The sequence below is a fragment of the Vombatus ursinus genome, unplaced genomic scaffold (assembly GCF_900497805.2).
Source record: "Vombatus ursinus unplaced genomic scaffold, bare-nosed wombat genome assembly UNPS02009975.1, whole genome shotgun sequence".
Classification (NCBI taxonomy): Eukaryota; Metazoa; Chordata; class Mammalia; order Diprotodontia; family Vombatidae; genus Vombatus; species Vombatus ursinus.
Window position 1 is genome coordinate 2,757,430 of NW_020949753.1, and position 18,956 is coordinate 2,776,385.

At 36.0% G+C, this 18,956-nt stretch overlaps 1 protein-coding gene across 2 annotated transcripts in view; it reads left to right on the plus strand.

Moving 5' to 3' along the window:
* BANK1 (B cell scaffold protein with ankyrin repeats 1) overlaps window positions 1-18,956 on the plus strand; it is a 394,230-nt gene that overhangs the window by 58,903 nt on the left and 316,371 nt on the right. For both annotated transcript variants that reach the window (XR_003568363.1, XM_027853422.1), the window contains exon 2: window positions 4,090-4,488. Coding sequence is in view for 1 of the 2 variants with exons in the window: in XM_027853422.1 (XP_027709223.1) it covers window positions 4,090-4,488 (399 nt within the window). In the remaining variant the exon portion in view is untranslated. The remainder of the gene's footprint in view (window positions 1-4,089; window positions 4,489-18,956) is intronic.

The window sequence follows — 18,956 nt, forward strand, 5'->3', positions numbered from 1 at the left end:
CACACACACACACACACACACACACACACACACACACACACACACACCCCCGATATGTGAGAGGAGAGACTTGTCCCAGGTCTTCTTGGTTCTAAGACCAGCTCTCCTAGGTGGTCTATGCTTCGTAGTAGCATGTTTGCATACTCTGAAAATAGGAGAAGCAAGAGAAGTTATGTGTACTTTTATAGTAATTTTCACTTAAGGACTGATATTTGATTTTGCCATATTCCTCCTGATAAGCATTATCTTTAGGTTTGTTAGAGTTGTTTTAGTCTGATCAAATGCTTGAAGGAAAGAAACTGAAAATACACTTGTGAATATTTATATGGATATACATCCATATGTGTATATGTACATATGTATATACATATGTACATACACACATATATAATATGTATACTTGTATTAATATGTACATGCTTAGTTCTATTTTTTATTAATTTATTTTTAGTTTTCAACAATCATTTCCATAAACTTTTGAGTTTTTAATTTTTCTCCCCCTCCCTCCCCACCTCCATCCCCAATATGGCACACAATCTGATATAGGCTGTACATATACATTCCTATTAAACATATTTTCACATTAGTGATGTTGTAAGGAAGGATTAGAACCAATAGGAGGAACCATAAGAGAGAGGAAACAAAACAAAACAGAAGAAAAATAAAGAGCAAATAGTATGCTTCAATCTGCATTCAAAATCCAGAGTTCTTTCTCTGGATATGGATAGCATTTTCCATCATGAGACTTTTGGAGATGTCTTAGATCCTTAGGGCTAATTCTGTCGAAGTTAGTCATCACACAACATGGCTGTTACTGTGTACACCATTCTCCTGGTTCTGCTCACTTCACTCAACATCAGTCCATACAAGTTTTTCTGAAGTCCACCTGCCCATCACTTCTTATAGCACAGTAGTATTCCATTACATTCATATACCACAACTTGTTCAGCCATTCCCCAATTGATGGGCATCCCCTCAATTTCCAATTCTTTGCCACCACAAAAAGAGCTGCTATAAATATTTTTGTGCATGTAGGTGCTTTTCCCATTTTTATGATCTTTTGGGATACAGCCCTAGAAGTTACATGCTTATTTCTAAACACGTATGTACATACATGAATCTCTAAAATATATATAACTGTTTCAAATAAAATATTAGTGAATGAACAACTAAAATATTAGTGACTGAACAACAAGAGTAAATATAGTAACCAGCAAAATTAGCATTTTCCTTGGGAGGAAAAAAAAAACAAGGAGGTAATTAAATAATCCTCCAATCTCTGCTTACTATGGCACTAGAAATTACAGACTAAGGCAGGGGTGGGGAGCCTGCAGCTTCGAGGACACATGTGGCCTTCTAGGTCCTTAGGTGTGGCTCTTTGACTAAATCCAAACTTCACAGAACAAATCCCCTTAATAAAAGCATTTGTTCTGTGAAGTTTGGATTCAGTCAAAGGGCCATGCTTGAGGACCTAAAGGGCCACATATGACTTTGAGGCTACAGATTCCTTAGGCCTAGACTAAGGACAAGAGTAAAAAACAAAACAAAACAAAACATCAATTCCCTTACATTATTTATAAAAAAGAATTTTGAGTGATATAATAGGTGCTTTTTCAGTGATTATATCAAAATCAATGTGTATGTATTTGTCATTTCTGCCCCCATTCTGGCTGTCACTCTCTCCTTTGTATTCCTCAGCCTTTCTCCACTAGTAACTAGTTAAAAGAATATAATATTGAAGGGATACATTATGTAATCTTTCTCCATCATGGAAAATAAAAACATGGATCTTTAAAAACATGGATCTTTAAAAACATCAGTAGTTATGCAAAGAGAAGAAAATCTTCCTACATCCTATGTTAATAAATGCAATAGGAAGGATTTTGATTTATGATTTCATTACTCTGAACTATGATTGGTTAATCTTGTTCTGTTGGGGAATTTTTTTTGTTTCTTTCATGAAAAACAGTTGTTTATATGAATGTTCCTCAGTTTAATGAGTTTGGGATGAATACTAAGTTTTAAGAGTTCATGAATAATTAATTAGCATCTTGTTATTGGATATAACATTTTCCAATCACTTTTTATGGTAGAATTTTCAAAATGAGCTTGGACTTATTGGGTGCTTATGATACATATTGTCATTTGCTTTGTGTTCTCAGCCTAGAAATTTCTATTTTATTTTTCAAATGATTTAATTACATCCCTCAATAGCCATTTGCCTTGATTATGATTAAAACAATTTTAATGAAAACATTCTGATTCTTTTTTTTTTGTTTTGGTGAGGAATTGGGGTTAAGTGACTTGCCCAGAGTCACACAGCTAGTGAGTGTTATGTGTCTGAGGCTAGATTTGAACTAGGTCCTCCTGACTCCAGGGCCAGTGCTCTATCCACTGCACCATCTAGTTGCCCCAACATTCTGATATTTGTATTACAATTTCCATTCTTTAGTATTATTATTATTGTTGTTGTTGTTGTTGTTGTTGCTTTTTGGTGAGGCAATCAGGGTTAAGTGACCTGCTCAGGGTCACACAGCTAGTAAGTGTCAAGTGTCTGAGGCTGGATTTGAACTCAGGACCTCCTGATTCCAAGGCCAGAGCTCTATCTACTGTGCCACCTAGCTGCTCCCATTCTTTATTATTTCATTGTATTACCCATGCATGCTGCCAAGTGGTAGTGAGACCAGCCACTTAAAAAAAATAAGGTGCCTGGGTCAGTTACCCTTTGTAAGCAGCCTACATAGCTTTGATTCTCATCTTTTAGGCATCTTAGTGCAAAGCCGCTGGCTTATTCAAGAACTTATGGAGGAGCACTAAGAAGTCTATAGGTGTCATATTCATGAATGGAGGAAAAGGATGAATGAATGAAAAGGCATTTATTAACTGCTTGTTTTATGTAAATATTAATTAAATAAATAAGTTAAAGGAAGACCATGAGAATAAATAAAATGTCTATCTTAAATTTTGTACATCAATTCTTACGTAGATTTGTGTAAAAGATAAAAATCCATTGAAATGGTTCCATCTAGAAAAGAGAAACCTAAAGTGAAATGAAATGTTTCTCTTACATATTACAGCGCAGCACACTGTGATTTTCTTAAGCCCTTATGGGATCATAAGATAAGGGATAAGGGATACAATGCCTTTTGGAAGAATTCTAGTCCAACTCTCTCTTCCTTTTCTATTTTGTATCATGACTGATGAACCACTAAGCCCCTTGAGGGCAGGGATCATACCTCTGCGTGTGTATGTGTGTGTATGTGTGTGTATGTGTGTGTGTGTGTGTGTTTGTTCCTAACATTACAGGATTATAAAAATGTTTTTTGAATTAAATTAATTTTGTATAAAGAGGTAGTGTGTACAGGAGGGAATATATGAGTGCAATTAAATTCCATAAAGCAACAGAATAAGAAAAAAAGGTGAGTCTTTTTCTTTGGACAAGTGATTAAAGTTGGAGATATGGAATAAGAATTATAAGATATAGCAAAGGAAGGGAATAAACATTTATATAGTGTCTACTGTGTACCTGGTACCGTAAGAAGTGTCTTTTTTTAATTTTGTTTTTATTGTTGTTTTTGTTTTTGGAAGTATCTTATTGATTTTTCACAACAACCCTGGGAAGCAGGTACTGTTATTATCCTCATTTTATAATTGAAGAAACTGAGGTAAATAGAAGTTAAGTGATTTACCCAGAGTCTGAAGTAATGTCTGAGGCCATATTTAAACTTTGGTCATCTTGACTCTAGGCCCAGAATTCTATGCACTATGCCACCATCTTCTTTGTCTAGTATGGGTTCATCAAAAGGAAAGACAGTACCAGCATGACTTATAAGAAGTTTTTCCACCCCTGCAATGACGAAAATGATGTACATTCACTGGGGTTATGAGTATAGGTAATGATTAGACTCTCTCCCTGCAGGGGCTGGAGTAGTTTGGCTACTATGATGGAATTTACTTAATTTTGGTCACTGCGACAAATAATTGAGAACATTTTCTGGATAAGTTATTTCGAGTTTCCAAAGAAGGATACTATAATAATTAGCTAACATTTTAAATACTAGAAGATGACTGTGATTTGTCTTTTCACAGAAAATATCAAGAACCTGCTGATGCTATATGAGGAGGAAGCCGAGGAATGGGCTGTGTACCTAAGAGACGTCCTCCTCCATGTTGTAGAGATGGAGGCGATGCTGTTATATAGCTTGACCAACTCCTCTGACCGGCATTTGGACTCGCTGGACTTAAACTCTTATAAATGCAAACTACTGATATTATCAAATAGCCTCCTGAAAGGTCTGACCCCCAGGAAATGTCGTTTTTTGGACAGGCTGCTCCGTTCACCAGAGAGTGTGGTCATCCTGCTCTGTGGAGTAAAGAGTTCAGATGAGCTTTATGAATTATTAACCGTCTCCCGAGGCAGCCGGGAGATCTCTACTGAGCAGGAGCCGGAAGATTACATCTCAGTGATCAGGAGCGTCATACAAAGAGGTACAGCTCATCGAGTCTATTTAATTTTAAATTTAGTTCTCTTTCTTTTAACCAAAGAATAAATTACGATGTTAGGTCAAAAAAGAAAAAGAAAAGAAAAACCACATTATTAAATGATATGGTACCTTTCCTTTCAGTATAATCAAAGGTGATCTCTTGTATCCATTCTAGCCAAGCCTTGCCACTAAGTTTAAAAAAACAAATGGCTGTCTTATTTGATAGCCCTATAAATGATAAATGCCTTTTAGGATTGGGGAGGAGGGTTCCTTCCATTAGCTGACCTGTTCTGACTCATTTATTGCCTGTACCAAGGATGGAGATGACCAATAACAGTGTCATGGGAGTGGGATTGGAGTCAGAGCTGCCCTAGACAGAAATGCTGATAATGGCTTAATAATTATAATGTTTTAAAAGTTTAAATTATACTTTTTGATTTCATATCACCTTTATTGCCAAATACCATTTTCCACTCTCCCTTATCTTTACAACAAAGAATAAAAAAGAGAAAGTAAAAATGCAGCTCAACAAAACTTAACACATCAACCGAGTCTGACAACTTATGCCCTGTCCTGCATCTCTAGTCAGCCACTTCCATAAGGGAGAGAGGCACATTTTCTTATCTCTTTTCTGTGGTTAAGCTTTAATCAGACTTTCACTTCAAAATTTCTTAACTCTTGCCTGTTGGTTATAAAACTTGATGTCATGAACAGTTACCTTTTTTTTCTGGGGTGGATCTGCATTCTCATTGTTATAATGACTTCTCAGGGAATAAATCCCATCTACTAAAGCAAAACTGCAGCTTCTCCACAACTTAAAATCTTTAAAAGCTCCCTAGGGCACTGGGAGATTGAGACTTACACATGGCTCATGACAAACATGTATCTGAGAAAACACAACAACCTAAGCCTTCTTGACTCTCAGACCACTTCTGATAATATGGTGGTGTTGGTCATTGTGTCAGCATCAGGGTAGAGTAATCTTCAGAGGAGCAGGTCAGTTGGTATAGAGGTGAAGCAAACCAGAGAGTGAGCCCAGAGGGGAGACCTGGCTGGTCTTTTGTGATGACCTCTTCTTTTGCTAAATGTTTACAAACCATCTTCTTAATAATATATTCTATAATTTTGCCAGGAAGTAAAGTCAAACTCAAAGGCTCTATGTTGCACGTTTTAAAAAATCAGATACCATTTACTCTTCCCCAGTTTTATAGCCCTTCCCTTGTTCTTCGAGATCTTTCAAAGGTTGTTGCCAGTGGCTTCCCAGTCACAGATCCTTCCAGTGATGCAGTAGGTACCTTGAGGTAACAGGTAGCCCTGGGCTTTATCACGTAGAGAAATAGCATAGCTAGACCAATGTTTTAGAAAAACTCATCTCTTTTTGAATGATTTCCTAATCCTGAGCTCCAGACTGACACTTCCCCAGAGCTACTGTCTTGAATTTCCAATTACTTGTGCCTGTTCTGGAAAGAGCATTCTTCTGGTCCCTGGAATACATTATGTCTAAAATCGAAATGATTATTTTCCACTTCTTCCCTACCCCCAAACTATCTCTTCCTGTTGACTTCCCTGTTTATTTCAGTGGTGCTAAACTCTTGTTCAGAAACCTGAGGTTATCATTCATCAGTCTTTCTCCCTTCTATCTAGCTACACTATGTCTCAAAAGTTCCCTTGTTTCTTCCTTCAAAACCTGTCCTTCCTTCTCATTACCACTTGCTAGCTTATACCTTAAGTACTGGTAGTAGTCCCTTAACTATTCTAGAGAGGTAATATAGTATTATGAAGTGCTGGATTTGGATACCATCTTTCTATCTGTCTGTCAATCTGTCTACCGACCTACCTATCTATACATATGTATACGTATGTGCATTTGTATAATATGTGTTTCTGTATATGTATATGTATTTGCGTATGTGTTGTTGTATACAATTGTGTGTACATATCTGTATATGTATTATATATAAAATATGTGTGTTTGCATATTATATATGTTTATGTGTTGTATTGATATATATGAGTGTGTGTACATATTTGTATATGTATGTGTTGATGCATATATATGTACATATAAACATGTATTTGTGTGTATGTATATATGCTTGTGTGTGTGTTGTGTTTATATGTATATATGTGTGTATATATCTATATCTATGGCTCTTTCTATGTATATATGTATGTGTGTATATTTACACATATACATGCTTGATAGAATATAAGTCCCTTCAAATCAAGGACTAATGTGTTTGTCTCTATACCACAATGCTTAAAACTAGTGTAGATATTAATAAATGGGATCGATTCACTGAAGTGAGGAAAACCTGGGTTTGAATCCCATTATAAATACTTTCTGTGTGACCATGGATAAGTCACCTAACCCCTGGAACCCTTGTAAAGTGGCAGTAACAATCTGTACCAATTTCTTGGAGCTGCCATGAAGCTCAAGTGAAATAATATATATAAAGCACTGTACAAAACATGGAGTGCCATCTGTTCCAGTTATTAATATTATTGTTATTATCATTGTTGTTAGTATTATTCACATTTCTTTCAGGTTCTCCTTGCTTTCTATTCACCCTATAAGCTGCTCCTGGATTTGTCCCATCACTGTCCTGAACAGGAATATTTAGTAGTTTTTATTGCCTATTGAGGAAAGCTCCAAAGTCTTAGCTAGATCCCAATCTGCCTTTCCAGTCTTACCTGCCATTATAGTACCATATAATGTCTGTTTTCTACCTGTTGTTCTATCATCATAATCTTCCCTTTGTCTAGAAAGCCCTGTCTCCAGATCTACCCTTCAGAAACCTCCCCAGCCTAAAGGTCTCAGCCCAAATTATTTCCCTCCTAATCAATCCTCTGCTCCAATTGTAAATGCTCCCTCTGTCTTTTGGAAATCCTACAATGTTCATTTTGTACGATTTATAGGAAATTTATCTTCCATTGGCTTACATGGTAGTTTAAATAGAGACAATTTAATACAGTGTAAATAACTCTGGACTTGAAGTCAGAAGGATCTGGGTTCTAATACCAACTTTGTTATTCACTGTGTGGCCTGAGGCAAATTGCTTAATGTCTCTGCATTTTCCTCATTTGTAAAATGATGGTGGTGAGGCTAGGTGGTCTCCAAGATCTGAATCTATAGAAATGATTTCTCATCACATCAATTAGATTGTGATCTACTTGAGGGCAAGGACCTTGTTTCCTGTATATTTATTTCTCCTATATGAGACAGCATTGTCCACTAAAAACATCCAAATATTTTTTGAATTAAGGGACACGTGAGACAGAAAACTCTCTCATCCACAGGTTAAGTGGGGTTATGAGGAAATGAATGCTCCATAACATTATAGATCAGGAGGGTATGACGAACGAGAGGAAGGATGGATCGCAAATTTCACTGGGCATATTTGGAAGTTTTATGTAATCCATATCCATGAGGCACATCTTGATGCTCACCTCCAGTGATCCCAATAATTGTTTTTCTCTTTATTTTTGCTTTTAAATTTATTTTCCTTTCATCACCATGAAGCATTCCATTAATGAAATCATTATATTTTGCCTGAGGATTTGTAGGCACTGTAGCAAATTCTTAAAAACAACAACATGTCTTAGTGATACTAATTATTGCAAAGAGAATTGGCTTAAAATGTTCAAAAGAAGACAGAGAATCTTCTGAAACATTTGAGATTTAATCACTTACTTTCCTTAAAGGAAGCATTCAATGATCTTTATTGGAAAAACGGGTAATTGACAACCTGCTATCTGGAAATACTTGTCTTCTATATCTTATGCCTGGTTCTCTCCAACACTATTACCACCAAATGTCAATTAAGAGGGAAAGCTCAGGGGGTACATTTCTTTTATTTTTTCAAAAACCATTCTATAATTCATGGGTTCCCATGGAATTTTTGTATTCTGTTTTAAAATGATCACACATTTGAGTACATGTGACATGAATTATTAGGTGTACTTGAAATCAAAGTTGAATCAAAGAGATTCATTCTGTATACTAATAGATTTTTTAAAAAGGAAAGGAATGAACATTCATTAAGTACCCCCCAAATGCCAGGCATTGTGCTAATAGTTTTTATAAATATTATCTCCTCATCCTCACAAAATCCCTGTGCTGTTATTACCTCTATCTTATATTTGAAAAAACTGAGGTAAACTTGCTAGTCACCCAGCTAGTAAGTGTCTAAAGCTAGATTTGAACCCAAGTATTCCTGACTCCAGACCCCGGGCTCTATCCATTGAGACACCCAGCTGATTAAAAAAAAATGAACAGAACAGCATCTGTAGGCACATTATACATACATGCATGCACATACTCTTTTGTTCTATTATAAATTTATACATGCATACATATGTATAGAAGTATATACATGTATAGAATATTACTGCAACTACACTCTATATATGTTCTATTATGCACACATATGAATGTATGTATATTACATGTTTACATATATGCGTGTGTGTACATAAACACAGACTATATGTGTATATGCATATGTATAAGTATACACACATACACATATACACACACAGTCCCATGTCTGTATGTCTGTATGTGTGTATACATACATACATATATATATATATGTGGATAGAGATAAATATCTAGCTCTCTATATCTGTCAATTTATCATCTATCTGTAGGACTATATGTGTGATTTAACTGGTATATGGAATTCCTGGGTGAGGAAACTTCCTTGATTAAGGCATCGTGGCACTGTCTTTGCAAATTACAATCTCAGAAAGTTTCCTAGAAACTGAGAGATTGTGACTTGTTCAGTATCAAGTAGGTCTTCCTGGCTTTGAGGATGGTTCTTCATGTATCCATTCCAGGCTGTCTCTTTGTCTATACACATGTGTATATATACACCACATATAATTGTCTAACTTATATAATCAAATGCAAACATTTAAACGGTGGTAAAATTGCATATGCTATGGGGTGACCATGTTATAGGTGAAGTCATATGTATAAAAAAGCTTGTTTTGGCATGTCCATTTAGAAGTTATCTTAGGATCTAACGTGGCTGTGCCATATAGAGAATTCAGGACTAAAGAATGTATTTCTATGGAGAAAAAAAGTACATTTTGTGTATTTGTGTATGTGTATGTGCACGTGTGTGTGTTACTATTTTCCAAAGGTCTCAACCAGAAGTATTCTGACCTACAACTAGCACCATTTTTCTTTTCTCTGTTACGCAAAGTTTTGTGTACCCCTTAACTACTTCTGTGTAACCCCTTAGTTTACTAGCACAGTGTTGTTGCAAATAACTGTGCCGTGATCAATGGACCAAAACTACTGGATCCTATTAAAGTTGGTGTGATTATTTCAGCCAACTTAGATATTCTTTGGATCACCACTTGGTCAATTCTGTCACTGCATAAATTACTTGCTAATTTAACTGAAACTTCCAAAGTAACTATGCCATGCCCATGAATATAGCCTTAGTAAATTCTTTTACTTACTTATTTAAAAAAAGGCTAGGGAAAAGGACAAAAAAGATTTTCACATACTCAATGACTATGCTTGTTCTTAAGTCAGCATTTCTGTTCTTTCATGAACGATCTTTGCATAAAAAGGAACTTCTTTATTTCCTCTTTTCAGCATCCATGCTGAAAATGCCTTACTTTTCCTTAAAGTCTGGGAAAGTGCTACCTGTAGGAAATTTCACTGAAGCCTCCAGTGTTTTCCTTAGATTTATTTTCCTTTTCTTCCTTCCTTTGTGCATCTCAAAACAGGAATAGGCTTTCTACGGAATTCTTATAGAGGTAAACCAATTGAAGTCGACGCTCAACAATATATATGTTTCATTCCAGATGTGCTCTTCCATCTCTGGACAGTTTCCTCCCTTCCAGGCTTGTCTCAGTTATCAAGGTCTCACTGCTGGCATTTCACATCTGCTGCCCAGAGTGATAGTTCCAGACCTCCTGCTTTGTCTTGTCAATTGCTTCCTAATTTCATAGTCGCTGCCTATCTGTCTAGACTCTTGACCATTTGTGTTATATAATCAACCTGCTGGGTTTTGTAGCCTTCTGACAGGCATCTACCTTGCCAGGTTTTCTGCCCCACAACATGTCATGGCATCCAACATTTTTTATACCTTCTCTTGGTATTTGCTATGCTGCTTCACTTGGCCTTCCAGTTTTAAAAAAAAAATTTACACAAGAGCTTTTTGTTGTTCGGTCATTTTTCAGTCATGTCAGACTCTGTGTGATCCCATTTGGGGTTTTCTTGACAAAGATACTGGCATGGTTTGCCATTTCCTTCTCCAGTTCATCTTATAGATGAGGAACCAAGGCAAAAAGGGTTAAGTGACTTGCCCAGGGTCACATAGCTAGTAAATGTCTGAGACCAGATTTGAGCTCAGGAAGATGATTCTTACTGACAGCAAGCCCAGGTCTCTATCTGCTGGGCCACCTAGCTGCCCTCTAGACCTCCCAAAGACTGAGACACAACTAAAAGCAACTGAAAATAACAACAAAATGGCATAGATAAGAGAAAAGAAGAGCTAATCTAAAACAAACATTGTTCACCTGGGAATACACAATACTTTGCTTTCTTGAAACAGATTTCACCTTCTTCATTATGCTAATGGTTAATTAAATTTAATTCGCTTATGCCAACTAAGTAATAAGACAGAAGACAACAGAAAAACAAATGAAATGCACATACTTAAAAGTTGCTTATCAGGATTCCCTGAGACCTAGATCCCGAGGCCTCGATCAAGATTACAATAGAAAAATGACATTTTCATCTTTGAAATTTCTAGAAGAAAAGAGCATTTGTTCTTCCAATATTTATAAAATTAAGAGTATTATCATATGATTCCTCCCAACCCTTTATATGGGGGCAGCTAGGTGGTGACTCATCTTCCTGAGTTCAAATCTGGCCCCAGACACTTACTAACTGTGTGACCTTGGGCAAATCACTTGACCCTATTTGCCTCAGTTTCCTCATCTGCAAAATGAGCTGGAGAAGGAAATGGCATATCACTCTCGTATCACTGCCAAGAAAATCCCAAATGAGGCCACGAAGAGTCAGATATGACTGAAAAATGACTGAACAACAACACTTTATGTAAAATATTTTTAAAATTTTGAAGTATGTCTTTCTATTTGTTAGAAACTTGGAGCAACAATCTTGTCCACATATATCATAATGTTTCCAAATTGCTACTCAGTGAGAACTCAGTTTTTGTTTCTTTTTTTAATAATGCAGTTGAATGAAGAAAGCTTCATAGTATAGAGAATAGCACCAAACAAGAGACAAGTCCATATCCATAACTCTATTCTTAATGGACTGTTAATTTAGGTAACAAGCCACTCAAAATATAAGCTTATAATGCTAAATCTGCACATTATAGCCCAAAAGGTGGCACCGTAATTCTCTTAATTTGAGAATTTATTAGCATTTAATAAACCACCAGCTGCCAGCTATCAGGTAGAAGAATGGGGTATGGGCTTGGCTTTTTCTCTTCCTAAGAAACTAATAGTCTATTGTAACTTCAGAAACTCCAATTAAAATGATGGATTGGTCAAAAAGCACATTACTCAAATGGTCTGACTTATAAGTGTAAGTCCAGGTATCTGTAATCATACACTGGGGCATTTCCAAAGTAAATTTCTGTGTTCCTCACAAGCCTTAGTACCGCATGTCCAATAAAGTAGATCGATTTGTTCTTTGGGTCCGTGAGGTTTTGGAGTCCATGTATTTTATGTGAACTGTGGTGGACCAGGAGAGTCAGGTTTCTAATGAAAAGATTTTATGCCTGCGTGTATTTATGTGTGTACTCGTGCATGTACCCTTATGCTTTTGTGTTTTCTCATTTTTTCTTCTTCTATTCTTCAGGGATTCTTTAATACTTCAAGGATAAGTACCTACTGGCATGGATAATCATTCTGCTAATGCAGATCACAGCCCCTCTGTAACTTAGTCTTTGAAAAACTGCTGTTGCCAACAGTTCATTATCCTATGACTACACTAGTTATGAGTCTGCCTGCATTTAATTAGACTGGTCCTCAGACAAGAGTCAAACAGTTTGTCATGAAATTTCTATCAATCAATCAATCAATCAATAAGAATTTCTTTACTGTGTGTCAGGCACTGTGCTAAGAGATTGGGTTACAAAAACAAAATGTTAAGCAGGTTTATACCCTCAAGGAGCTTCCATTCTATCGGTGGAGACACCATGCACATATACAAATCTATACAAAATAAAGACAAAGTCTCTGGTTAGGTAGCTGGAGGGAATAGGAAAAACCTCAAAAAAAAAAAAAGGTTGGAATTTGAGTCAAACTTGGCAGGTAATGAGAGAATCTCGGAGGTGATGGTAAGAAGTAAGAACACTTCATGCCTCTAAGGCATGAGAAGGATGGAAGGTGAATGTAATGGAAGGTGAAACATCACCTGTAAGAGCAAGAAAGGCATCCCATGAAATAGAAATAATGCACAAAAAGACTAGAAGAGTAAAGTATAAGGAGGCTATGAAATGCTTTCAGTGTCAAACAAAGGAGCTTACATGTGATCCCAGAAGAGAGGCTCTGTGTTATAATAATAATAAATAACATTAATATAGCATTTTAAGGTTCACATAGCACTTTACAAGTTTTATCTCCTTTGATCCTCATGACTCTGTGAAGTATGCACTATTATTATTCTCATTTTACAGATAAGGAAATTGAGGCAAACAGAGGTGAAGTGACTTGCCCAGGGCCACACAGCTAGTGTGGTTCAAAACTCTAATCTGCCTGAATCCAAATCCAACAATCTATCCACTGCACCATTTAGCTTGCTGGCTAATGGTGATAACATATATTGATAGATATTACTGATCCCCTTTTCAGTATATTGAGCCTGTGCTCAAGTCTATGGACCTCTTCTCAGAGTAATATTTTTAAATGTATGACATTAAATACATAGCATTACAAAAGAAATTATATTGAAATTATATTTATTTTGGATTTATATTTATCAGTTATTGAAATACAAGTGTCACAACATTAAAGAAAAAAACAAGTTCATGGAATCCATATTGAGAAACACAGTCCCAGAGATAATAGGGAGTTATCAGAGTTAATTGAGCAAGGGAATGACATAGTTGGACCTGTGTTTTAGGAATGTGATTTTGGCAGCTTTATGGAAGATAGATTAGGAAGGGAGGAGACTTGAGGCAGGCAGACCAATGAGGAGGCCATTGCAATAGTTCAAGGGAGAGGTGTCGAGGGCCTGAACTAAGAATGATAGCCACATGGATGGAAAGAAAAGGATAGATATAAGAGATGTTGTTGAGGTAGCATAAATAAGACTTGGGCAACTGGTTGACTGCATAGGTCAAGGAAGAGTAAGGAGTTAGGTACGACTCCAAAGTGGCAATCCTAGATGCCTGGAAAAGTGGCGGCATCTTTAGGCCCTTGAAGAGGTTGCACTCCATTGATAGAGCATTCAAAAGCATTAGCAGCTGGGTGGCGCAATGGTTAGCACTGGATGTGGCATCAAGAAGACCCTAGATCACATCCTACCTCAGATACTTCCTTACTGCATGACCCTGGGAAAGTCATTTCATTTCTCTCAGACTGTTTCCTCATCTGTAAAATAGAGATAATACTGCAAGGTAGTTGTGAGGGTCAAATGAGATAACATGTAAAGCTCTTTGCACGTCTTAAACACTAACTATTGTTGTCATTATTACCAAAACCAAGCTTCATGACCCAATGAGGCATCTGATTAGGCCTACTTTCTCATTCAATTTTCCTTTCATTTATAAAGTTCTCAAATGTAACTTTTTAGGGACATTCTTAAACAGAGCAAAGGTAAAACTTACTCAGGTGTCGAAGTTTTAATGGAAGTTTGAAAAATTGTGTGGTATCTGTTCTTTTACCATTTAGTTTAATTTGGGAATACATTCCACGTGTCAACAAAATAACATGCAAAATGTCTAGTCAGAGTAGTTGTGCTGTGGAGGGTACAGTATTTCATTGCTTCTGGTCTTTGAATACCAATCTTCTAATTCCTTCTTGTCCCAACCTGTACCAACTTCAGTTCCATTTCCCCATCAAAACTAACTCTTCTGTCTCCTCTCCAGGCACTGTGCAAGGTGACAGATAACTGTCTGAAAATGCCAATCAGGGCTAACCTGCTCATGTATTCCATCTCGCAGAAGTAGCACCCTTAGGTCATGCTGTTTACATCTCCACCCAGAGCTGCTATTTAAATGTGGTCAGTTCTGTATCTATACGACTAGTGTCTGGGTCTGGCTTTACTACAGTATTTTACCTGAGGGTTTGGGGTTTTTTTTTTAACTTTTTTTTCTTTACCTGACTTTATGATAATACTATTTTAAAAAGTATATAAGTAGGCCCTGTGGGAAATAAAACAGTAAAATTAAAAAGGTTAAATCCTTCTATCTTTTATCAAGTAAGATTTTGAGACATATACCTATTTTTGTGACCTAGGTCATGTATAGGTATAACAAGATCAGTTTTAACTCTGCTGTTTGGTTCAAAGTGCTTTGTTCCTGATGGCAACTTACTGTTTGTTAATCTTAATGATTGTTTTCTTGACTATATTTCTATATATTATCTTCTTAATATGGACTAATGGATAGAGCGCTATCTCAGAATCCAGAAGACTTCAATTTAAATCCTGACTCTGACTCTGGATAGACCTTGGCCAATCAAGTAATCTTTGAATGGCTCATCCAGCCTTTTAGGGCTATAAATTGCAGGACATTTTCCCATCTTCATCGGTAGAGGGAAATTCCTCACCAGGAATTCCCTGTACCTCCACTCCCCTTTGCAAACTTCTTTCTGATATTTTTTTCATCTCTATTTAGATTTGTTCATGTCCTTCCCCCAACAAAAAAGAAACCTCAAAAGATAAATAAGATTATTGTAGGTTGTCAAACAGTCTGCTACAGGTTGGTTTTACCCAAACACTGTTTTCCTAAACTGTTGTTTCATGTGAGGAGTCATAAGGGAGGTAAGTGAGCTTTAGCTCTGTTCATCATTCTGAGATACAATAAGTAGTTTCAAATATTCAAATTCAATTTAAAAATAAGTGAAATACAATGCCCTAACTTCAGCTATGCCAACAAATAGAAAGTAGCAATTTTCAAGTCATGATAGCAGATGAATTTGCCTATGTCCTTATAAGATCTATTTTTTCTATTAAAATCGCACAGTTCTGGCCCATACTACTTGATTATAATTTTCTTTTGAGTTGCAATCAGAACATAGGGAACAGAATGAAATTGACACTACCCCCCCAATTTTAAAAGTTCCAGACACTTAAGATTAGCCCATATTCATATTTGATTCTTGAATGTTAATGTTTGCTTTGGAACCATTACGCTATCAAATATATTCACAGGGTTGTAGGTAATACTCATCCATCTCCTTAATAGCTTCACGTTTGAGGAGGCTGGCTCTGCATGTTCTAATACTTATCACTTACACAACATTCCTCTTTTTCAAAGCCCTCTACAGGAATTGAGGGCAAGTCTGTACAAGAAAACAATAACTGTGAAAAATGTTTTCTAGTTCTAAATCATTACACACACAAGGCTTCCACGTAATAAATAATCACACTCTCTTTAACTCTCCTTGCTCCATTCTTATCAGGAGTTGAGCTGTGAAAGGCTGCCCCTCTGAGAAGTATTTCTCCGGTTCGGTAGTTAAGTCTACCCCACGCAAAAATTGACTTCTTTCAAGCTTAAGCCCAGAGTAGTTCTAAAACAGAACAAGAAGGCTTCTCCTCCCACAACATTAGGGGAATATTGAAACGCTTTGGGCAGTGAATAGAGATGAAGGCCTACTCATAAACAGTTTTATTATTACTCTTTAGCTTTATTTCTGTGTTACAGGAAATTAAGTTATATTCCCCCACTGAACTTACTTGCTTACCTCAACCCAGTGGGCTCCCTTAAGTTTTATCCAGAGATTCTCTAGCTCATGACTGGAATAACATTTAAGTGCCTACTATGTATCAGGCACTGTGTTATGCACTTGATAAATACTTCAAACTACAGATCAATAAACCAGATTTAGATTTCTGGAGAAATTCTAGAATGGATCATTAAAGAAATAGATGAGATACACCTACAGAGGGAAGTATTGATTACAAAGAACAGGTCATGCCAGATTACACTTGTTTCCTTTTCTGTTTGTTTGTTTAAACAGGATAACTGAACGAGTAAATGAGTGGAATGCTACGTTAGCGGTTCAATGGCAGTATAACTGAAGAGTTGCTGGGTTCTGCCTCCTTGGAGGTATCAAACAGAAGCTGGCCTCTTGGCTAGTGTGATATAGTGAGGATGTTGTTGGTATAGGGTTTATTTTAGATGGCTGCTAAGTTTCCTTCCAACTCACAAAGTTTGCAAGTCAGTGATCTTGTATTTCTATGAATCCTGAGTCAGGAAGACTGTCTGAGTTCAAATCTGGTCTCAGATACTTACTAGGTGTGTGACCCTGGACAAGTCACTTAACCCTGTTTGCCTCAGTTTCCTTATCTGTAAAATGAGCTGGAGAAAGAAATGGCAAACTACTCCAGTATCTTTGCCAAGAAAACCCCAAATGGGATCACAAAGGGTCAGACATGACTGAAATGGCTGAACAACCACAAACTATTTTCAAGAGTCACAAAGGGAATTAATAAGACAAACACAGATTTGCAGTGGTTTTGTCCTATTATGTTGGTTTTTGAGAGATGGAAAAATGGAGAATGAAATATACTGAGGAAGAAATGGGGACAGAGAAGAAATTTATTATTTTATATAAATGGCATATGCAAGGAAGAGTACCCAAACATAGAGAAAAGGTGGGGAGCAGGCATTCATGAAGCTCATTCTCATTTGACCCAACAAAAAACAAAGGTTGAACACACACACACACACATACCCACACGTACATTTTTCATGTAAGAAGTACATTGAACTCAACAGGGAACAGCTTGGCACAGAAAACAGGGAGAAGGGGATTAAGAGAGAAGATAGAATCAGAAAAGTATGCAAAACACAAGCAAAATGAAATTTGGAGGGTGGATCATAAAGGGGGAAAAAAGTGAGATAGAATGTATAAGAACCAAGATTGGAGATCTCTAAACTATTCATCAAAAAAAATCAGAGAAATGAATTTAGTAGGCACCTTAAAAGGACTTGAAAAACAGCAAATCAGAAAAAAACAACCAAAAATTCTGAAAATCAAAGGAAAATTAAAAAAAAAATAAAAACAAAACACATTGAATTGATAAATAAAAGTAGGAGCTGATTTTGGGGAAAAAAACTAACAAAATAGATAAGCCTTTAGATAATAGTGAGAAAGCCCAAACTGCCAATATGAAAAATGAAAAAGGATAATTTACAACTGAGGCAGAGAAATAAATGAAATTACTTTGCCCAATTCTATGCCAACAAAACTGACAAACGAAATAGATGAATATTTGCAAAAGTATATAATATCTTGATTAATAGAATAAGAAATAATTTAAATAACCCAATTTCAGAAAAAAGAAATTGAACAAGCTATAAATACCCTAAGGAAAGAAAAAAAATCAGGACCAGATGGATTTATAAGCAAGTTCTATCAAATATTCAAAGAACAATTAATGCCAATATTATATAAAAGCTTTGCAGAAACAGAAAAGAACAGAAACCAGATTCCTTCTGTGATCAAATATAATCTTGATATCTAAATCAGAGTGAGACGAGTGAGAAAGAAAGAGAGATGAATATCTTTAATGAATCATCAGAAAATTTTTAAATAAAATATTAACTAAGAGGCTGTAGTACCATATGAAAACCATTATACTCTATGACCAGGTGGGATTTATGCCATGAATTCAGGGTTGTTTTAGTACAGAAAATTATAAACAAAACAGGCCATATTAATAATAAGAATAACAAAAATCATATGGTTACATCAGTAGATGCAAAAAAAAACTTTTGACAAAGCTCAACACATTTCTTAAAGACACTGGAAAGCATCAGATTAATTGGATCTTTCCTCAGTATGATAAATAAGATCTATCTAAAATACAGAGTTAGGATTATTTGATTATCCAAGAGGTCTTTCCAGTAAAATTAGGGGTAAAGCAAGAATGCATACAGTCCCAACATTTAATAAAAATTTAGAAATACTAGCAATAGTAATGAAAAGAAAAATAAAATAAACATGGACAAAGAACAGAGTGAATTACTGCTTTTTGAAAGTATAACAATGTACTTAGGAAACCTTACAGATTCAATTAATATTTCTTTTAAACAATAACTTTGGTAAAATTGCTGTCTACAAAAAATCCTCTCCAAATCATCTGCATTTCTGTATATGTCCTCTGACCCATAAAGACTGCTACTCAGTTTATGCTCCATAGAGAGCAAAGAAATAGGGAAAATATGCATATATTTAGAAATATTTTTAAGAAATTTTGTCCTTGTTGTTAGAGTAACTGGAAACAAAGTGGGTGCCCAT